At 34.7% G+C, this 24,625-nt stretch overlaps 1 protein-coding gene across 1 annotated transcript; it reads left to right on the top strand.

The window, feature by feature from the left end:
* The first annotated feature begins 469 nt into the window (after window positions 1-469).
* LOC120214358 (MADS-box protein FLOWERING LOCUS C-like) lies at window positions 470-23,878 on the top strand. The gene is made up of 7 exons (XM_039212274.1): window positions 470-683; window positions 22,357-22,435; window positions 22,665-22,723; window positions 22,823-22,922; window positions 23,065-23,106; window positions 23,625-23,666; window positions 23,774-23,878. The coding sequence occupies exons 1-7, from the start codon at window positions 499-501 to the stop codon at window positions 23,876-23,878; spliced, it is 612 nt and encodes a 203-aa protein (XP_039068205.1). The 5' UTR covers window positions 470-498.
* The last annotated feature ends 747 nt before the right edge of the window (window positions 23,879-24,625 follow it).

The raw sequence follows: 24,625 nt of genomic DNA, 5'->3' as shown, positions 1-24,625 counted from the left end.
CGTTTTCAGTAAAACAAATCGACTGTTAATTAAAATTTAAAACTAAATACCCAAACAATGTTAGGTGTACCAGTCATAAGGATATTTGTGTAGGGAACACGCGTTGTTTAACCCATAATTCTTATAGTACTAAAGAAACAGACAAGGCTATTTAGAAACAAACGAAAGGCTTACAAAACAAATCAGATTAACGTCTGAGTCATGAATCTTACAAAGAGCAACATGATTATCGTAGTACTAAAGAAACAAACGAAAGGCTTACAACGCGTGTACACGCGTTGTTGAACTATAATTATCATAGTACTAAAGAAACAAACGAAAGGCTTACAAAAATAAATCAGATCAACGTCTGAGAGTCATGAATCTTACAAAGAGCAACATGATCCTCGCCGTACCATATACACCCATGTGTCTACTCCGTTGGTCCTAGCATATTAAAAACCAGCATCTTCGTTTTTAATTTTGTGTGTGAAGAAATTTTCTAGGGTTTACGGAGAAATGGGGAGAGGGAAGGTTGAGCTGAAGAGAATCGAAGACAAAAAGAGAAGACATGTGACGTTTTGGAAGAGGAAAAATGGGTTAATCAAGAAAACTCGAGACCTTGCTGTTCTTTGTGATGTAGATGCGGCTCTCATTCTGTTTTCCTCCACGGGATTGCCTTACCAGTTCTGCACTGCTCAAAGGTTAATTCTCTTTCCTGGTTTTAATATCTTTGGATGAAGATTTTTGTTTGTTCTCAGTCAAAGACAAAAGGTTAGTTGACATGATTTGAGTCTATATTTCCATTTTTGCCATTCTTTAGAAACCCAGTTTTTTTCTACTTTTGGCTAACCCAAAAGTAGAAGGGTTCCAACTGTAGGATTTCAGCTTTAGAGACTATCATCCCATGATCATAACAGCCTGCTATTGGAGCAGCTTCCACCCATCAAAATTTCAGCTTTATGGATTTCTCACGATTTGACATAAGAAAATTTTCAGCTTTAGAGCATATTTTATGATATTAAATAATAATTATGAGATATTATTTATGTTTGTATTTTATTCACTTTTTGTTATTGATTTTAAAATACATGTCACCTTTGTTCTTATTTAATTAAGATGAAGTCAATACGAGTTAACTACCATTAAATATTTTGATATAATCATACATTTGGTTCATGTTATTTACATATTCTTTTAATATAGTTATACTTTTAATAATTGAAAATAAATTTATTCATCCAATCGAATGATGTCACATGTCATTTGTACCACGAGTCATGCCATGTGTCACCATTCGATTAGAAGACTAATTTTATTTTAATTTAACAAAGCAAAACAAATTGGTAGAAAATAAATATACTCAATTAAAATAAATTAAGATAAAGTTTCCTCTAATCGAATAGTAACACGTGGCACGACACATGACACCAACGAGAAGTGACATAATTTGATTGGATGAGTAAATTTATTTTAATTTATTAAAAGTATGACAAAATTGAGATAATATGTAAATAATAGGGATCAAATATGTGATTATACTAAAATATCATGTTACTTAATCTGTTAACTGCTAACGACAGTTAATATGTGGTCAATGTGGTGACCACATCTTAAATAAATAAAAATAAAAGTGATCATATTTTAATTAAATAAAAACGAAAGTGATCATATCTTATGTATTTTGAAATCAGTGACCAAAAGTAGACAAAACACAAACATTAAGTGATCATCTGTGTAGTTAACCCTATCATAAATCATAATCACAAATAAATGGGTTTGGTTTTATTGTATGGAAATTAATTTAAAGTTAATTTCAAATGTTTTTTTAATTAAAAATAGTATTATATTCAATCTATAATATTACACAAATTTATTATACTTTTAGTTGTAACTAGAGATGGGCATGAGATCTGAACCTGACAGGCTTTGATCTGATATGGTCAGATTTGTTTTTTTAAAAATGATTCGGGTTGGGTCGAGTTTTTTTTAAATTTATGTTCGGATCTTGTTGGTTTTGGGTGAAAAATAGCTGACCCGGAAAAATTATAATTTTATCTTATATATTTAGGGATAATTGCATTAATACCATCTCTATATATTATTTTATTTCAATTAAATCCCATTTTTATTGAATAGAAATAATATTTTTAATAAATATATTATTTTGGGTTGGGTTTAGATTTTATCTCAAAAAACTGGGTCGATTTCAGGTCGGGTGGAATATGTATATTTTTTAGGTTGGGTCGGGTGGACCGAAAATCCGATCCAACCTTACCATGCCTATCCCTAGTTGTAACTTAAAATGTTACAATGTGATAATTTTAGGATTTACAACTGGAAAAAAATATACAAATTTATAACATTTTTGTTACAATTGAAAATGTAGCAACATAAAATATTATGGAGAAGGATAAGACTTTCAATTCAATCTAGAATATTACTTTGTCAACCTAAAAAGTTATACTCTTAATAACATTTTTTTGTTGTAACTGATATCTAAAGTTTGAACTTTATATTAACAAGTTGTATTTTAGACTTCTCTAAAAAAGTACCATTAAACATTTCTTACTTTACAAGCCTGACAATAACACTACATCATAATAGAAAAACGCCGCTAAAACAAATGCCTTAACAGTTAGTGGTATTTGTGAAAATAATATGTCTTAAAAGGTTAGGTTATCTAGCGTCCTTTTAGAAACAGACGCTGCTAATTTTCATGATATATAGCGGCGTTTGTGAAAATAAAACGCCGCAAAAGGTTAGGTTATTTAGCGACATTTGTATCCAAAGTTCCACGAATTATCTTATTAAATGTCGTTATATTTTATGATGTGTAGTGTTTTTTGCTTCAATGTCGCTAATTATTATGTATATAGTTGCGTTGGTCTTAAAAATGTCACAAATGTGTACTCCATTAATGACATTTTCATCCTAAAACTTTGTTAATCAACACTGTTTTGGCAAATTTTAGTTTCTTGTAACCCTCTCAGTCCGATGTCGGTGACCCGATTCGATCCGATGAGTCACATTAGGGCCACCGGAGTGACCCACCATAAAATTCTCAGAAAAATTAATTTTTTTTATAAAACATGTAAAATCATAAAATCATTTATAAATACAAAAGTAAAATTTACCAGTATTCAGAAATAAAACAAATTTCAGACACATATGTAAAACAAATTACAACCTACATGCCCCCAATCACATGCATCGTACTCCGCAAGCAACGCTGGTGGAACTCCTTTACTGAAGTCGATACCTATACTGGTACGATTCTTTTAACCTAAAATGGTGAGTAACATAGTGAGCTTTGGGAAGCTCAGTAATACAAAACTATCAGAAGATGCTGAGGAACATGCAGCTAACAGATAAGCAAAATTTTCTTATTGGTTCAGACATCTACAGATTTTTATGCTGAGCGGAGATCCTATTGATATCTCATATAGTAACAGACAATAAGCTTTCATTTCAGAGGGAAATATTTTGGATGTCTGGGTTCAGGAGATCAGAATATGTTGTCTAGTGTGTTCCCACAAAATCAGTGAAATTGTACAGATCATTTTTAAAACAGTAGCAGTTTAAAACGTATTTTTTTAAAACCATTGTAAAACCCTCCAATCGAACGCCATATGCAGTACCCCAGAACTGTATAACCTGAGGGAGCACCTTGGGGCTTGAGAGCCTACCCAAGAAAAATCTCGGGCCGCAGAGCCTACCCAAGGGTTGCCTTAGGTCCATAAGGAATTATCAGTCGGTGTTGAACCTATAAAAGGAATTACCAACATCGATTGAACCTTCCAGAGATAGGAATTACCAATCGCTGCAGAACCTACACAAGGAATTACCCCCAGCGACTAAACCTACCAGAGTCTTCATACCAGATCCCAGAGTACCCCAATAAAACATTTTCAGTCTGTAACCAAAAATATCAGGAATCAGAGAAGATATCAGAACAGAAATAAGAGAAAACATCATGTGATCAAGGAACACACTAGAGGTTCCAGATATTATTCGTAGATACTGGATAATCTTATCAGGTAGAGAAACACGGATCTTCAGTATACTGATAGAATGTCGAAAATTGCAATCACTATTGTAAGAGTTCATTAGCTGACGGGATCATCAGTTATTCAGAATGTGATTTATCAGGCTCATATAGTGTTGGGACATTTTTCAGAGGCAATAAATAATCAGAAAGGTATTCAAAATCCTTTGCATCTGGGTCACTTGTGTTTTCAAGTATGGCCAGAGTGATTCCATTATTCAGGAAAATCAGAAGCATTTTGGGCATTAGATTCTTGGAGGATTCAAGTAATTTGAGATGATAAGGGAGAAACGAAGATTTAGAATAGAATTTACGATTTGTGTTGATCTATTGAATATCGAGTAACTCGAACTGAACAACTCTCAAAACTAATGCATTTCGATCGATCAATTTGTTTCCCTTCCAGGGAATTCACTATTTAATACAAAAAATTCTTGTTCATAGATCATCTTCAGAATCATCACTGGATAGATATTAAGGAAACGAACAGATATCCCAATGGTCTTTATTTTATTTTCATGTTGCAACAATATCAGAAAATATCAATGTACTTGATTCGTGGTTTACAACCCATGGGGATAGTACATCATGTAAGTTCATCCGCGTTTCCAGACTTATCCAAGTTACTTACTTAATCCTGAGACATTGAGGTTACTTAGGTCATTTAGTATTTGAGGTTGATTTATTCTTTTCAGAGCTAAAAGTATTATTTATTTGCGGTGCTTAGACGTTCCCCGAGTCATTTTACATTTTAGAGGTATTTCAATATATATCCGAAATTTATTTCGATGATTCCAAAGTTCAAGTGAATCAGAACATAATTTCTTAGATGGTCTCCCTCATTATAGCCATCCATTGTACTTTTTTACATTTTAAGGCATTTTGTTCATTTTAAACTTTAAGCGTATCATTATCACTCCGCTCAATTCTGTCAGTGGCATACTTTCAATACATTAGGCTTGAATGCAATCTAGTTCCTTTAGCGTTAAGGGTATTTTGCTCCTTTGATCGTTGGAGGTTATCATTATAGTTATTACGAAGCTCGAGGACATTTCAGTAATTCCTTTAAATTCAATCATTTGCAGTTTATCAGATATTCAGGAAAATATGTCATTTTATAGTTATTTTCCACCATTCGGGGAAATCTTGATCTTTTTTTCCATAACAATGACATTTTTATAATTTTATCTCATGTTGATTTTTTGGGTAATTTCTTATCTAATTAACCCTGATATTTAACCTTTAAGAAAATTTATCAAAATTCACTAATTTTAAAAACAAATCGTTTATTATTTCCGATTGATCTTCCCCTTTCTTAAGCGGGCCATATAAGTCCTATCTGGTTACCAACTTTTTATAGTATTCGAATCGAGTTAGGAAACAATCACTGCATACATATGACCAAGTATACTTGTCCATGCATAACTCAATTCTAACATGTTCCATAAAGCATGAAACATGTAGTAATGTATTACCTCAATTTTCGTGCCATACTGGTTGACCATTTAAACTCCATTTGATTGCCCTCAAACTTGAATTCAACAGTCAATAATTCCTCAGATATAAAGCAACCAAATTTACGTCAGAAATTGAACCTAATTGAAAAATCAACTTGAATCCGAAGATAAAACATGAAAAACGGCTTATTGGGTGCGAATTTGGCAAAACAAACTTCGGAATCAGACTCAGAACGTCGAAAAACATAAAATATGGCTTTTAAAAAAATTTAACTTTTCCGGTTAAAGTCAAAGTCAATGGTCAACGGGTTGACTCGATTAAAGTCACCGAGTTGACCCAGTGAGTTGACTCAACTGAGTTGACTCAGCGCGGGTTAACTCGATCGGGTCAAGCGGGTCGGGCAGGCGGGTCGACCTGGTTCTAGAAATTTCCTTGGAGCGTGGACAAGCCCCATGCGCACTGTCGGAGTGAAGAGGCGCGTGACGCCGGTAACGGTTTCGGATTGGCTGGCCAATTTCTCTCTGCTCAATTACACACCTCAATTATTCAAAACAATACCAAAATTCCAACCAAAAGCAAGCCAAAATACCTAAATTAAAGCTCAAACACTCACCTGTATGGCGGTCGGCGATGACGCGTTGTCGATGAGCAAACCCGACTAGGTTTTGTTTGGAATCTTGAGGGGAAGAACTTGGTGGTAGCGGTGAGGTGAGATCGTCGCAGGATTGGCTGGAATCGACGATGTTTTGTGGCGAAAAGAATGGTTTTCGTCGAAACTTTGTGTCCATAATTATGACGAACGACACTGTTATCCAATTCCAGAGGGCTCGAGTTTTGGTCGCTGGTTGGTGGGGAGTTGATTGGTGGCAGTGGCGTGCTCCAATAGTGATCGGACGGTGACGTAATTGGTCGGTAAAGAGGGTCGATGGGGAAGTTTAATTTGGGGTTAGGGATTTGAAAATTTAGGGGATAATTGGGGTTAAACTGATCAGGTAATTTATTTTTCATTGAGTCTAGAAAATGGGAAAATTCTAAGTTTGGTCCCCGAATTCATGCAACTTTCTAAAACTGATTATAAGTTTCTAAAACTTATAATTTTTATCCATAAATTGGGGTGTGACATTTCTACTCTTCATTACCCAAATTTAATATATCCTCTAACAATATCCAATAACAAACACCTTGAAATTTAATTACGATTCAAATTAGGTTAAAATACCTAACAACAAGAATAAATCAAATTTTACAAACATTCAAGTGAAAGGTAATGTAGTTCAACATCATTCACTAGAATAAACAAAACATGAACCTAAGAAATCACCTAGGATGGTGAATTTTGCGCTTGATTCCTCTATATCATTTGCTTAATAGCTTCAAGTTGTTTTTGAAGTTTTCATTTTTTTAATACGATGCTTCTCTCGCTTATCTCGCTTCAGCTTCGGCTTTCATTTGAGCAAATTTTTCATCCACTTGAGTCAACAATTGTTTTAATCGATTAACTTCTGACTCAGAAAACTGGTTGTGTGATGGCATGTACTGAGACGGGCTAGGTCCAAAATATTTGGCTTGGGCAACAAATGATCCCTAACAATGAACTCGACCATATCTTTTAGGATGGAAAACTGCAACAATAACTTGATTTCAATCTCTTCCACATTAATACAACCATGAGATGAAGTCGTAGCTTCATACTCCACCATTTTATCACTCAATTTTTCCTAATAATAAAAAAGAATTTAGAATGAATTCAAATATTATTAAAATAAAAATGTCATACTATAGATATACGAATAACATAATTTAGATTTTATGCCCAGTAAATATACCATAATTTCTACAACTTTAGGAGCCATAGGAGAGCCATCTTTTTTATGTGTCATTTTGAAGAGTTATATTTATCCAACTCTATTGTCGGAACTAATTTCCTACAATGTATAATTTAATTAATACTTAGAAAATTAATAAATAAAATAAAAATATTCATTATTATCAACTTGAAATAACTATGAGAATAATCAATAACTAAAAAAATAATACCTTGTCATAAGCTATACGAGCAAAGCTCTTCGTCCCAATTATGTGAGTAAACTTTTGTTCCTATCTACTAGCAGTACCAACGTGCTCTCGTTCCTACAATTTGAAATTTACTTGACTTATAAAATCAATATTATAATGACATAATATAATTTTTTAAAGTGCATCATACCTCTTATTTCTTTGAACTCCAAAACCTGACTACATCTTACCATTGATACCTAAGCATTCCAAAGTGGGACATTTTGAGATCATTATTAAAATATTTCTTTTTAAGGAAATCTTGTGATATATCCATTTATTTCATAACGCTTGCTTCAAATAATCATCTGAGACCTCTAGAGAAAAATCTTCTACAAATAACACAAATGTTCAAAGTAAATATAAATTACTATTGAACTGTAATGGATTATCTATGAAAATGACATTTTTACCTTAATACAATCCACAACCTGGTTTTTGCTACTATTTGACATCTCACTCAATAACTCATAATTGATCAATAAAAGACTGGCATTGCGCGCTATCATGCCTAAGTAACCAGATAGAACGCGTGCTTCTGGTTCAATAAGTTAACCGGCATCGTTACTTGAAACTTTAACATTATCCCCAAGAGGAAGTTGATATAATTCCTTCAATATCGTGTGACCTCTATTCTTACACCTTTGACCATTTTCAGCTATATAATAAATAACTCAGTGTAAGTTTTCAAAATCAAGTCAATAAGAAAAATTAGTCACCATTTAAATAAAGTGTTAAACTTTACCTTCAATTTCTATAGTTTCTTAAACTTTATTCGGAACTTCCAAAGATCCAACACCAATCAATTCTTCATTATTTATTTCTTCCTCCGCTTGAGGAGCTTGAACAATCTACAAATCACTTAATTTCCTCCTAGGCATAATATTTGCAATAAACAAACAACACTATTAATAACTAGTGATAATAATATTTTTAATTGATATATTCAATGATTATAAGTTATATAAGTTATAATAATATAAATTAATCAATTAAGATGTAAAATCTTACTACATTATTATATCATATCAGTCTAACCAGAAGAGATCGTATCGTTAAGGCATTACACGGACGACCAAAATTGCTAACCAAAATTTTCTTGCAAAACATTTGGAAAACATCAATAATCATTCAACATAACGTGAAACAAAATCATAATCAAAGTTTACAAAATAAGTGAGTCTCTTAAATATAACAAATACATTCAATGAGTTTAAACCAAAATAGAGTTATGACTCGATTAAATGCAAGGTCCACATAAAATACATGCCCTATAACATACTCAAGACGTACTCTTAAATGGTTAATCTGGAATGTATTGGTATTATATTGCTCCTCGTAGATCCTCTACTGACCTACGCACAGAAACACACTCCATACGCTGAGCTCACAAGCTCAATGCCATGATAATAACTATGCAATACTATATGCATTCATTACATGAACATGTCGTTGCATAAAGTCACGGACTTGCAAAATTACATCAACAAACATGAGATAGGTCTAGCGATGTGGTCAGAGGAATTTTACGTGCTTTTCAGACAAGATGCCAACCTATCTTGAAATGTAATACTCTCGAGGTAAGAACCGAAATTTTATGTCCATCAGAACTTAACTCCCTAGTCTATCCCACTTACTCGAGTGTTTCGGGGCGAGGACCAAAATTTTACATGCATCGGATGCTCACATCCTAAACCCACATATAGGATCCCGAGTGTTGTGTACGATCTGAAATTTTAAGTCATCGAATGCGTGCCCATTCAAAAATATCCACATATTTCACAAAAAGGATGCTCGTCATAATGCTAGAGTAACTCGGGTGTCCTGACCATTTCCCGAGCGTCATACATTGGCCAATCTTATGTCATCCTAACTTGATTGAATTCTAGGTGTGATTTCATTTAACTTGATCGTTTTCACTTGTATTGAGTACTGAAAACTTATTTGACCTAAAAACCTCCAAATCTGAACACTTAAACTAATTGAGTAAAACTGCCCAATCCATGACGATGGTATTGATATTGTGCTAGCAGTATGGATACTCACCATGAGTATTGATACTCTTGTAGGTGGGTATCGATACTACACCGGGTATCGATACCAAAAATGGCTTAGATCTTTTGAAAAGTATTGATACTCACCATGAGTATTGATACTCTTGTAGGTGGGTATCGATACTACACCGGGTATCGATACCAAAAATGGCTTAGATCTTTTGAAAAATATCTCAATATCGATACCCCTATAGGGAGTATCGATACTCTACTCTTGGTATCGATACTCCCATGAGTATTGATACCGAAATTGCACATTGAAATCTCGGTATCGAAACAACCCCTTGAGTATCGAGATCGGACCACGAGTACTAATACTGATGACCTGAAGTACCCTATTTTGGGCATAAAACTGCATCTTAAACTCACCCATTCCTCCCTGTAAGTCTAGCAAACATTATTAGTGTTTTATTCGAGTTCTTAGAGGTCAAAAGGAGTCACATTTCATGCTTACAAACATCAAATTCGAAATTTACCATGGATTTACTCTAGTATGCTTATGAACTTAACTAACCACATATGCACATCTAATGATCTATATGCGGTATGGAGAAGTTAGAAACGTGTTACCTTGATGCTTAACTGCTGAAAATGTACTTAACTCACCCAAGGACCAATTTCTCCTTGCCCCTTGCCTTAGAGCTTTCCCTTTGCTCTTTTACTAATCAAAACAATGAAAATGAGTTGTTAACTCATTTTGGAACTTAGAATAATGCTAGCAACATTTTCTACAACTTAAACTTCTTCAAAACGGATTATACATCCTATGGTTCCTTAAACCCCACTAAAACCCTCTTTTGGAAAATTAAGCCAAATCTTGCAAATGGGGGCATGAATGGAAGCTTGGAAAATGTAGGTTGTGATTCTTAGCTTGGAAGTTTCGATTGATGCTTTAAAATTCCAAAAATTTCCAACTTTTGCTTGGTTCTTGGACAGGAAAGAATATGAAGAGTAAAGAAGATGAGACAAACTTTGTGGTGAAAAATAGATGAAGCTATCAGACGTGAGATCATCCCAAATTAATGGGATTCATCTTTGTTTCAAATAAATGGGTTAATTACTCATTTGGTCTTCCCACTTTCATGTTAAGACTAAAAACACCCCTTTTCATAACTTAATGGGTTCAACCCAAGACCTAACACAAAAATTCTTAGACCAATGTTTCCTTGCAACTAATGGACTTACCTAAAACCTCTATCAAGTTACCCCAAAACTCCTAACCCAAGATTCGAGGTGTTACAGGTCTTGCTTCCTTGACAATACTAGCATACGGAAGCTTGGGAGGAGATGGAGAAAGGGGAGTTGAAGGTGTTGGCGAGTTCAAAACGGAGAGTCCCAAGTTGGTTTTGGCTTTAAGGATTAAAGAGTGGATGTGAGCATTGGGTCCAAAGGCTAAACGTATCATTTCCTTTTCACCATGGTCTTGAAGAAAAAAACATGTTTCGAATTACTTTAGGTAAAGTCACTGTTTTTTTAAGATTATTTTTATTCTTGTTTGAGTTTTGGTTCTTATAAGCTCCATCTATGCTTTCCATCACGCCTGTTAACGACTGATAACGTTGAATGTAAAGTTTGTAACCAGTCGATAACTTTAGGAACCAATTTGTAACTTTTAAACCTTCAGTGGGGAAAACGAAAGTTAGCTCAAACATTAGTGACCTACTGTGTAGTTTATCCTTGAAAAAACCCAACATCGTTATCATTATATATAATTTTGCAGTTGTAAGAGAACACGTGAGACCAGTAAGATGCGGTAGAATATCTGTACTAACCGTCGCTAGCATGACCTACTGTAGTTATCCTTGAAAAAACCCAACATCGTTATCATTATATATAATTTTGCAGTTGTAAGAGAACACGTGAGACCAGTAAGATGCGGTAGAATATCTGTACTAACCGTCGCTAGCAACCAAGACGCTAGTAATTTATCTTGCTACTAGGATTCTCCTCAACCCAACCAAATTGATTCGTGATCTAATCATTTGAAATTGCACCATCATTTCAATATATTTCACTAAGCCATAACCATCATGATAAGACACTTGATGTTTCTAGAGAAGATAAGTATTTTCAGTAAGCTTAACAGTATCAGTTTTAGGAATATGTTGAATACTAGCTAAACTAGGAGTGATAACCAAGGAGTTCCTAGTGGAATTCACTGAAGAAGCAACCAATGCAACGTAACTAGGAACCACAAAAGCATAAGAAACCTACTCTGATCTAGATCCAAGATCACCAAAGGATCACTAGTTTTCTCTTCTACCAATTAACCATCACGAGACAAACATGCTTGCAATCAACAAGTATATCTTTAAAATAGATCTAGAAAAGAAACATATCAAGTACAAAACGAAAGTGAATCAAATCAAGAAACAACACACCAGAAACGCCAGATCTGAATTGTCTTTTGCAAGAGCTTAGAACTCAATAACGGAACACGCAACAGACAGATAAATCACCAGGACTTAGCAAATGATACCATGTTAAGATACCCAAACATTTATCTCGATAGTAGTCATATCAGAGAAAGAAGAAGAGAGAAAAAGAACTTCTCTAAAACTTTTTATTGAAAGCACATCTAATTCTCAAAATCATAAAACCACCTATTTAAGCAAGTCTACAGTCAAGTTTGTTTTTGAAACAAATTACTAACCGACTCAAAAATAGATCTATAACAAACTCTCAACATAAAACTTGTAAAAGCATGCAAGACACGCTACCCTAGACTCTAACAGATAGATCCCTCGAAATACAAACCTTGTTGTAAATTGAATCCATACAATACTATATTTCTATTAGATGTCAGTTAAAAGAAGAAAATCTAGTTTGAGTAGATTTCTTATTACACAAATTTTCCTTATAATCAAGCAATTATATCTATAAATAGATATTAGGGATTCTAGTTAAATATTAATCAATTATGCCTTGAAAATAATGTATAGCCACAATTTTATTATGTTCTTTTATATTTTTCATTACTAAAATTTTCATCTACTCATATTATTTTTTCCTAATTAGGTTTTCTCACATAAAATATTGATGTCTTTATTTTGTGATTTTTATATTATCATTGTCTCTTATAATATTGCAAATCGTTATCAAGGCATATTCGATTTTGATTAGATCATGATAATGAAATTTCTGTGGTAAATTTTCTAGTCGGGTCGCAACACCAAGTTTTCAACATGATGGATATGCGAGTGATTCTTACAAAAATGAATTTGGATGATGTCCATGCATGTCATCAAGGACAAAGCCATGATTCTTGTTCAAAGGGTAAAGTATAATTAAACAATAAAAAATTGGAGGAGAAAAATCAAAATAAATCAAAACTTGAAAGTCTGAATAGATATTTATCCCTATATAATTTTTAATAAAAAGAAAATTGGGGATTACCCCCGAGACTATACATAGCTCTATCCCTGCATGTCATGTCTTAAACACTCTAGGAGAAACAATGCAGGGATAAAAAGGTTGTATATCATATTTATTTGTATATATTAGATTAGATTTTACATGACTCTTTGAAGGAGAAGACCACCACTATGTTATGGTTAAAGCTAGAATAATTATGCATGAAGGAAACCCTAACTAGAAAATTATATCTGAAGCAGTAATTTTATTCTCATAGTTTAAAGAAAGGTGTATATTTAGAAGATCACATAACTGTTTTTATACAAATTATCTCAAATCCAGAGACCATTAAGATTAAGTAATATAAATAAGACTTAAGGTTAATTATACTTTATTTATTGCTCCCTTTTAATTGAAGCTTTAAAGATATTATCTTTTATAGTCATGATAATTTCACTATTTATAAGGTGTATGATTTCATGTAATCTTATGATAAGATGAAACATCATGTGTTGGATTCGACTCTTAGAGACAGACTCTTGTTCGTGAGAAGACTCAAAAAAATATCTGTTAAGGATATTAACTTAGGTTAAAATCTAAGAATGCACAAAAAACTTGTTATTATTACAAGAAAAAGAAGAACATTAAGGTTGAGTGTTACATGTTGTAGTATATAAGCCAAAGGGGTGTTATGGATAGTAAAGGAAAACAACCAGAGCAACCCAACAAAGTTGACGTAGTGAAAGACTAAGATGAAATTGAACTTCTAGCTGCTTCTGATTAAAAGTCTAGCAAGTAGGACTGGATCCTTGAATCTAGTATTAGTTATTATATGAGGTATAATTACAAATGGTTTGTGATGCATAGAGTTATGTCAACAAGTTTTTTTTCCTAGCATAATTACAAATGGGGTTGTTCGAAAACTTGATAATGTAAGGTATGTTCCAGAATTGAGAAGAATTATGATTTTGCTAGATACTTTGGGTTCAAAAGGTACTTATACTCTAGTGTGGAAGTATAAAAATTTGTAAGAACTCTCTCATTGTGATGATAGAGAAAAGAAAGGTTGTCATTTTTCATGTTAGGTATGGTTCAAATTGATGTTTTATCCTTTGTATCAAATTACGATGTTACTGATGAAAACGACTTTATTGAACAAGATAATTATGAGCAAAACAGTTTTGAGAAGCAAAGTTAATGTGGTGATATATTATGAGTGATTAAAGATAAAAATTTCCATTGTTGATGGAGATCATGTTGTGTATGATATTGTTTATGTTATGATATAGATGTAAGCAAAGTTAAAACTTGTGATGACCTTATTAATTTGAACACTAAGTTACTTTGTACATCGAAGCTTGAGTATTGCTTGGATTAGATTGGAATTTATTATTGATTATTACCCTTTAAATGAGTTCATGGAAGAGAATGAAAACTTGCTAGAGGTAAAGAATTGATTTTTTGTTGAGCTTGTAGTTTTAGTTAAATTTCAGTTTTTGTCTTGACCTCCTTGTATTTTTAGAATTTGTGTCAAGATGGAGATTGTTAGAGTTTTGTTATCTGAATTTTGTTTGATTTGGCTCGAAATGTTCGCGGTGCAAATTAAAAGTAACAAACCTAGTTTGACTATATTGGTTGGCACACAAATTTCCTTTATAGCAATCAATTATTTCTATAAATATATATTAAAAATTAGGGTTAAATGTTAGTCAATTATGCCTTAGAAGTCGTGTATACCACATTCCTTTTGTATTCTTGTTATTTTCAATGGTAGTGAATTATCTTCTCATGGATTTTCCTAATTAGAATTTTTCACACCAAATCTTAGTATGATACTTTTATGATAGTATAACATTATCCACATATGTTATAGCATTCATACACTTTTAAATCATCATTGGATATTTTCACCCACAACATTAAACAATTTTTTGTTAAAAATATCAATGCATCCAAAGGCAACGACTTATCATTGAATCTTTTCCTTTCTAGCCAAACGTAAAGTCCGGTGTGTTGCAGAAACCGAAATTAATAAAAGACTCTTTGGGGCTCCAAACAGAATAACTTTAAAACATGTATGAAAGAACTTAACTAGTTCAAAATGAGCAATCTAATTCAATCCCCACCACTGAAAAAAGCATAACCATAAATCATTGACAAAATTGCATTCTTACTTCACTCCCTTTGTTCTTATTGGCTTATTTTTTAGTGTGTTTTATGGGGTTATGTCTGATAAGGTAGCTACTGACAAGAGGAAGTCGTTGCAGCGGAGGATGAGCAGGAGCTTGATTTTATCCTGTCGTCGAAGATAGAGGGTTCACTTGTGGTCAAGCCACCTCGTGTTGTGTTTGAGAAGGGGATCTCGAAATGGAGATATGCACTAGAGGGCCAATTTGTTGGTTTGACTCCCAATTTTGGCTCACTTTAGAATATAATTGAGCTCATATGGGGGAAATCCTCTCCAAAGAAGGTTAGCCTAGTAGGTTCGAACCTTTTTTTTCATTTGTTAATTCAACTACCAGTGATTGGGTTCTAGAGAATAGTCTCTAGCATGTGCAACATAAGCCTATCTTTCTTAGTATGTGAGAGCCAAACTTAAAGAAATTGAGCTTTGATTTGGTTTGTATGCATGTCTGAGTTCAAATTTTTATTGTCCCTTTAGAATTGTTTTCGAAGAAGGGACTCAACTACATTACGAGTGCATTAGGTAAACCTTTGCACATGAATTCCATAGCTACATCTAAGGAGCGTCTTGAATATGCTAGAGTTTGTGTTGTGATTGTTGCAAGTTATAAATTCCCAGATCATGTTGATGTTATGTTATGTAACATGTATGGTGTTAAGGTATTTTCCCCCTGGATGCTTTCATCATATTCTGATTGTGGTAGATTTGGGCATGTGGGTAAATATTGCCCTCAGGGAAAATGAGTTGAGCAAGTTTAAAAAGTAAAAGAAACTTTTAAGGGAAATAATGATGATAATGGTGGGAATATGTTTGATTCTCATGATGTCATTTGTGTTCTTGTTGAGAGGGTTGAGGCATTGAATATTGTTACTATAGACAGTTCGAATTGAGGCTACTGATTTAGATGATGGTAATGGTAGGGTTGTGGCTGCTATCCCAAATGGTAATATTGTTGATGAGGGGATAATCTTGGTGTTGGCCAATCTGTTGATGTTGGTATTCCTACTAAGGATCAGGTTAAATATAGGAAGAATGCAGTGCAAGGTTCTCACCCTAGAAGGAAAGAGGTAGACCTGCCTAGGATAAGGATGGTAGGAAGGCTATTTTGTTGGATTAAAAATAAGTTTGAGGTTCTTAGCTCTATTGATCCTAAAATGGTTTTGGTTTCTAATGATAATCGGGCCGAAAGCCTAGAGGAGCTTTCCTTGGTGTGGAAAAGTTAGTACAAGACTTGAAGCTGAAAAAAAAAGAGCACTTTGATAAAGCAAAAAAAAGTTGTTAACAGCCTTGGTGTTGGACGTGGGGCTTCTTCATCTTCATCTTTATTATGATAATCTGTAATTGGAATATTCGAGGACTTCATAATCCTCTTAAACAAGATAAAGTTCTGCGTAGAGCTAGAATTTGTCATGCCGATGTGTTGTGTCTCTTGGAAACTAGGGTGAAGGTGGATAAATTTGTTAATATTCTAAGGAAGAGATTATCATATTTGGATTATTTTTGTAACTATGAGCATGCTGTTAATGGTAGGATATGGGTCATTTAGAGGAAAGGTCTTGTGTTTTTTGTTTTCCAAGTGACTGATCAAGTTGTCTCCATCCAAGTTTTCTTTGGTGGTCATGATTTTATAATCATTTTTGTATGTTTTTAATGAGGGTGATGCTCTTAAACAACTCTGGCATCAGTTGAGGACTATAGAAAATGTGATTAGGGTTATGCCATGGGTAATTAGAGGTGACTTATGTCTGTGAATTGTGACTACTATATATGGCCGAAAAAATATGTTCAAGTATACACAATCGAACAAGTAATACAGTGATGAGTGATTATCGTATCCATAGGGATTGGAGGAAATTTATAAGTTCTATCAAAGCAATTAACTACTTTACCTAAGTATAGTTAGTGATGGTATGTACAAATGAGAATGTTGTCGTAAAATGAAATGGATGTTGGTGGGAATGGAAAGATAGAGTGATGTGGAAGCAAATGGAGATGTTGTGGCAAAATGGATGGAAATGTCGTGACAAATTAAACCGTGTTTAGTGCAATCAAATGTAAATGTAAAGGCAAAACAAAATGTAAATATTGGACTTGAATAAAATGACTTGACAATACTCACACAACAAGCTACTATGGGAATAAATGATAGGATTCACTTAGGAAATTTAAGTCTACTTCTCAGGATGATCTTACTTCTATGCCTTATTTTCCCACAAGCTACTATGGGAATGAATGATAGGATTCACTTAGGAAACTTAAGTCTACTTCTCAGGATGATCTTACTTCTATTCCTTATTTTCCCGACAGAGTTTACTAATAGTGCCCTATACTATCTCTAGTCAAGGGACTCGACAGGTTCAAGATGCCATGGCAAACCCATTGGCATTAGCAAGTGCAGGGAACCTATAGGTTCAGATAACATGATATGTCACGGCAATAACTTTTAGCGGCAGCACTAACATCTAACCTCTTGATTAAGCACTACTTTTAGTCGATTGAAATCCTAGCCTTATGTCTAAGGTTGGATTAGGCGTAGTTACTACCTAGAACCCCTTACTTATGTGGATCCTCCCTAGTTTCTCTTGAACACTAAGGACATGCTACTTAGTCATTCTCTCGAATACCAAGCGATCTCTCAAGGAATGACTACTCTCATAACACCTACAACCTTAAGGAATTAAACATCATAAACAAAACAAATAACAGCATACAAAAACAACCATTCATTAAAGTAAAACTTAAATATCCATAAGGAACTCCCACCAAATAAGACTAATTCATGGTGGGGTTCGAATGTTTCAAGCAACAAGGCAAGAAGTTAATCCATTCCATACAACCCAAATAAGATAAAAGAGAGTAAATAGCAAAGGAATAGAGGAAAAGCCTTCGACGCGCGCTGCCATAGCTCCCCTCGGCCACCAAGAACTGCCCTAGCTCGCTAGCTTCTCTCGAACGCCTAGCTCACCACTCCCTCGAGCTTGCTAATGGAGGAATGCCACGGCAAAAGCGATTAACGGAAAAAGAAGGAACATTTTTCTTTCAGCCGCCTCTTCACTCTTTTCTCAAAATTAAAATCCTATAATTTGGTGGCTTCATCTCCTATTTATAGTGGGGAATAAACCTAGGGTTTTGTGTCAAAATTCCTAGGATACCCCAAGCTGGTTTTTTTCATGTGAGGGGTGAGGCAAATGCAGCAGTGGTCCCCTCCTGGGCAGTTGGGAGTGGTCTCCTCCTAGGCAGCTTGCAGCTGGGTGTACATGTCGATAGGATCAGCCGACCCAGGTGGAAGATGTTCCCTCCTAGGCGACTAGCGGTTGAGGGAACGTGAAGACAATGACAATTGGCTCTTGAAAATGTCATCCTTCATCTTTTTCGCTTCCAAATTGACATTCGATTTGGCATTTTGACGCCAGACAGAATAGTGATTATCCTGTAGGCTAGTTCCGACAGACGATTCACAAGAGAAAATTCGCCAAAAAACCAGAGAAAAAAAGTCTCTAGGGTTTAATAAAATATTATAAAATCCAACAATGCCAAAAAGCAGTCCACAAGCCGGACTGTTATAGCAAAAAAATCGTCTTTATTCGAATTTTGCCAAAAATAGCAAAATCCCGAAAATCACTCTAAATTGAAATTCGAAATAAAATAAGCAATCTCCCAAAAATCCGGCCTAAATCGGATTTAAATTGACTTCCTAATTAACAATCGAAATATTACCATAAATAGTAAAAAATAACTAAATCTAGCGATTCGGAGGGGAAAACGGCAGAATTTGAGGTTGAAAAAAAGGCCACATGGAGCATAGCTCAATGTGGAGAGCGTGCACGTCGAAAAGAGCTTTCCGGATTGGGGTCTTATGCGCGATTCTGACACCTGTAGCCAAAGTAAAGGCCAAAAGACTGAAACATACTCAAAACGATCCCAATGAGGAACATGTCACAATCAATTTCCGCCTTTGCGCTGATCTGCCAACTCATGGTATCTCAGCGCCATCAACGTGCAATCTGACAGCTCAGCATCATCTGTCTCGGATCCCCCTGCATCACATTTCCATTCTGTTCAGTAGTCTAATCATGTCACAACAATTCTCTTTTTCTTATCCTTGCTCCCAAATCCTACACAACATCAAACAAAACACCTTCCCCACAACGCAGAATCGTTTACAAAATAAAATGCCGCGACAAAATATATTTCCACCACATGCCACTATATGCTCCTAAATGCATCTATATGATACTATATGAGCTCTTAGTCAGTCAATAACAAAAGTGAAAAGGCTCAAAATGTCCTTTTCGCGGAGTTATCAACTTCAATATCATTATGATTTCTGATGAGAGTTCATATTCCCTTGGTGCTTACACAAATTCGAACATTAAGGATTTTTAGAGTTGTGTGAAGGGGTTGAGCTTGGTAGATCATCCGTACTAGGGCCCTCTCTTTACATGGTCCAATAAACAATAGAAGACTTATTTAGCTCGAAATTTAAACCATGTTCTCATTAGCTCAAGTTGGATTAGTGGATTTTCAAATTCTTTTTTAGAGTTTAAGGCCCCGGGTAATTTTGACCAATGTCTTGCTCTGTTATGATTATCCAAAGTTGCCCTTGGTAACAGGCCTAAGCCCTTCAAGTTCTTCAACTTCTGGGCCCATCACCCAGTTTTTTAGACATTGTTAGGGATTCATAGGAGGTGCCTTTACCTAGGGATCCTCTTCGGGTTTTGTTTCAAAAGTTGAAGTGGTTGAAAAGCAATATTATGTGCTGAATTATACTCAGTTTAATGATATTTGTGGAAAAGTCAAGAAAAAGATAGAAGAGCTGGCTAGACTCTAGATTTGAAATTTGATTTATGGTAAAGATTGTGATAACATTGATGCTAAGATTAAATCTCAACATGTATTGTATGTCTTAGAAGATGTTGAGCTGCTTTTCTATAAACAAAAAGCTAAGGTAGATTGGCTCTTAGAAGGGGATCAAGGTATTTGTTTCTTTCATTCTTTGGTTGTCGCTAAAAGAAAAGTAATACTATCAGAGTTCTTTAGGGTAGAGATGGTAATATACTTGATTCTTTTAAGGATATCTCAGCTAAAGTAGTTATTTTTTAATGATGCAATTGGGGAATGTGGATCAAAATGTTAAGGGTTGTGATGTTGGTATGTTGAAAGATCTTCTTCAATATGATATGCCTGAAGAAGCTATCGATTCTTTATGTAGAAATATCTTTGATGATGAGATTAAGAAGGCTATCAGGGTCAGGTTAAAGACAAAGCGTCTGGCCTTTATGGGTATTCTTCTTATTTCTTTAAGATGGCCTAGCCTATTGTAGGGATGGATTTTAAAGCTATTGTGAGAGATTTCTTTTCCACATCTTTTGTTCATCCAACTTTCAATACTACAACTATGGTACTTATCCCAAAGGTTCCAAACCCAGCCATGGTTAAAGACTTTAGACATATCTCTTACTGCTCGTTGGTGTGTAAGACTATTTCTGGAATCTTGGTGGTTCAGTTAGAAGTTGTTTTCCCTTAGATGATTGCTCTTAATCAGATAGTTTTTGTGAAGGGACGAAGCATTCTTGATAACATTTTGCTTGCCTAAGAGTTAGCCAAGGGTTATGGCATGAAAAATATTTACTCGAGATGTGCTTTGAAGATACACCTTCAGAATTTGATTCACTGAACTAAGAGTTTATTAAAGTCATTCTTTATACCTTGGGGTTTCCTGTCAAATTTAGTGGGTGGATTTTGGCTTGCTTTACCACTCCTAGATATTTGATTGTGCTTAATGATATCTTCGTGGGTTATTTCAAGGGTGAGCGTGGCATTAGGCAGGGTGACCTTCTGTCATCTTATATTTTGTGATGGCTATGAACATACTCTCTCGCATGCTTGACATGGCAGCTGCTAAAGGGGTTTTAAGCTTTCACCCCATATGCAAGAAAATTTGTTTAACACACCTTTATTTTGTTGATAACCTACTTATCTTCTGTAAGGGTAAAATTGATTCTATTATTGATTTTCAGTGTGTTTTGGAGCAATTTTACACCAGTTCTAGCCTACGGCTAAATGCCGCCAAATGTGAGATCTTTATGGTCGGGGTTTTTATGGGTTTCATATGGGTAATTTTCCTGTAAGATACTTGGGGTTCCCTTGGTGACAAAAAAACTTACTGATAAGGATTTCCTCGGGCTTACTAGTAAGATTAGAACCAAGCTGAACCTATGGGCTAATTTCTCCTTAGTTTTGCTGGGCGTTTGTAACTAATTAGGGTCGTTCTATTCAGTATTACAAATTATTGGTGCAGAACAATTAATCCCGCCTCAAGCCACGATCAAAAGGTTTGAGTTGTTTTGCTCTCGTTTCTTCTAGAAGGGTGCAGAGTGGTTGCTAGTGGTGCATCGGCTGGAGGCAGATTTTTCTACCGCGGTCTGAAGGAAGGCTTGGTGTGAATGACATTGTTGGATGGAATAAAACTTGCATTTTGCAACTGATTAAGAACATCTTCGCTGGAGAGGACTCCATTTGGATGTCTTGGCTCAAGGCGTATATCTTGAGGAATGTGGACTTCTGGCCGTTGGAGATCCCCACCAATGTTAGTTGGAGCTTTAGGAAAATCTTGAAACTCAAGCTTGGAGTTCATCGCTTTTGGTGTTGGTATTACTCGTATGAAGGCTAGCAGAATTTGGGGTAAACTTCGAGTTGAGTATCCCAAATTTTCATGGCATAGTAATGTTTGGTTTGCAGGTAGAATCCCCAAGCATAGTCTTATTGTTTGGATGGATATTCTTGATCGTCTTCCTACAAAGGGAGGAGACGAACTGTAGGCACTTCAGGGGCACATCTCGCACGGTTGATGATGTGTTGCAGGGCATAAAGGAGATGGTGCAAATTCGTCTCAGGGGTTGGAAGATTGCTAGACTTGATTAGATAAATGCTTGCTAGTTTATTGTTTGTGTTTTGTTCTGTTTTCTTGTAATGCTTGTTACGTTGTGATGTTGTAACAGGTTTCTACTTTTCTTTGGGTAATATAAAGAATTTATCCAAAACAATTGCATTCAACAAACAAGTAAAATGAGTCCTCAAGTCCACTTCCACACTTAGGGCAAAGCATACACTCTTAAGGAAATTGCTCAACTAGAAACCCATAACAATTTGTAATTTCACATTAAATAACTACAAACTCTCTTCACAAATGTAATCATTCGATGGTTGAATTTCTGTGTCAGCTTGAAGAAAATTCTCGATCGCTATGTATTTCATGTAGAGGGAGAAGCTGCTATTTGCAACATTTCCAATGAAGCAAAGGTTCGTCAAGATTCTTAATTTCTGTACTTTCCAAAGTTGCACAATAATTAAAGATTGAAATTTGACCAAAACTTATGGCATATTATAAAAGATCTTGCTAACAAGTATCCGAACAACACTTTTTAAGATTATCATCTTTCATAAGTTAATACAACTCTATTATTATTAACTATACTTTCTATTTCCTTGTATTGGCTTTTGTTTTGGCTTTCTGCATAATCAACAGCTGACTCATGATGAGTTGGTGGATATTCGGGAAAGTGGTAGCCTACTGGAAATGGTTGAAAGGTAAATCACTTTGGGTATATTTATGCTCGTTTTGACATTTGTGTATCACATTGGGAATATTTATGCTCGTTTTGTTTGGGATTTTAATCCTATTTTTAGGAAACTAGAAGGTCAATTCATTGAACTGCTAAATATAACACAGCTCATACAACTGGAGAATCAATTGTATTCCTTATTAAGAGAAACCAGAAATCGGAAGGTTATTGCTTCTCAATCCTTCTCTTTTCTTCCCGTTTGTTTCCCTTTATAATGATGGATATATATAGCATAAAAAACAAAATTAATCTGAAGATAATCTTTCACCTTGATGATATGGATTAAGAATGGTATATGCATTGCAGACACAGGCAATGATGCACAATGTCGCAGCAATGAAAGAGAAGGTATACTTTGTTGTTTAAATACTTTTTCTTTAATTTTCATGACATTTCGCAGGTGCTAAAGTTATCTAACTTTAGTGGAATAGATAATATATATTTTGGTTGAAACACAATATATATACATGATGGTTTCTCAACCGGAGATTCGAACTTAAAAAAGCTGCCAAAAAAGGTTATTTGGCATCGTATCTGTGGCTTTGTGCTCCAAAAAGCAGCCTATATTGCTGAAACAGTCCAAATAATCCCACTATTATTAGTAGCTTATTGTGAAGAGCGATTGCATTAGTTAGTAGCAAATAAGGTCTCTTACAGGGAAGTATTTTCCCAAAGAAATGATGTCCTTGTATTTCTGGGTTTTCAGCTGCAAAATCAATATCTTCCTTTTGATTATTAGAAAACCATGTTGTTAGCTTTTCTGTATTATATAAGAACCCAAAGAGGGAGTCAGCATTTTCGAATTAAATATAGGGGGAAAGATGGACACTTTGTGAAGATTCTTAATATAAACGTTCTTTTAACAGGAGAAACAACTGAAGCAAGAAAATGATGCGATGGAAAAGAAGGTAACTAAGGGATTAATGAGATTTGCGAAAGACTTGAATCTCTATTTATATGTCATTTTGATTATATTATCTCAATGAAGTTGGTGCGGTTTTTGTTAAAACACCAGATAGCAGCAAGAATGGACGGAGAAGATGGAGAAAGAGTGAACCAGGACTCTCATTATAATAGTCCTCAAACCTCTCTCTGGAAGGGCTTGCTTCATTTGTTCTAGCTGTGGAATTATTATCGTAAATTCAATAAAAAAATGTATGCATATAATAGATGAGTAGTAAATCTGGCAGTTGCCACTTGCGACTGTCCAGCTTCTCTCTGTTCCTCGATTTTCCCAAAACAAATTTATGGGATTTCAAAATGTAAACAAAATAAGCATCTTTTTCCGATAGTTTCCTTTGGTAGTGTTTAAGGATCTGTTTGGCGTTACTGATGGTTGGTCCATTCTTCTTTGGTTTGGTCGTCATTTTCCGCTTTGTTGGTGTTGTTCCATGTTTGACTGAACTTTGGAGATCGTTACAAGTGATGTTTGGTTCATTCTTCTTTGGTTTTAGCCTGATGAAATTCTCAATGGGTTTTTGCAGCTTGGAGGATTTCATGCTAAAACACAGTTTCTTAATATCTTAAACCTAGAAATTTGGATTGCAAATCTTGACTGGTTTATGCGCCTGTGTTGAAATTTTACTTCTGTTTTCCTGAAACTTTCTCCTTTACAAATTGCAATTGCTTTGGTTGGGGTGGGGTGGGAATACCAAGTTCTATAAGGTTTCCATTAGCTGGAAATTATTTGAACCCAAAGTGTTGTCAAAAATTTTTCTCTTTTAGAAGAATAGTTTCAAATGATCAAAAGAAGAAGAAACTGTGTAAAATTTGTTCATTGACCAATTCGTCAAATATGTACGAAAGAGTAAGTCAGCACGCATGTTTGAGATTTTATCTGAAATTCTAGCCTGAAGAGATGTGAATA

This window comes from Hibiscus syriacus, unplaced genomic scaffold, assembly GCF_006381635.1.
Source record: "Hibiscus syriacus cultivar Baekdansim isolate YM2019G1 unplaced genomic scaffold, ASM638163v2 tig00110059_pilon, whole genome shotgun sequence".
Lineage (NCBI taxonomy): Eukaryota > Viridiplantae > Streptophyta > Magnoliopsida > Malvales > Malvaceae > Hibiscus > Hibiscus syriacus.
This window is presented reverse-complemented; position numbering and strand designations above follow the sequence as displayed.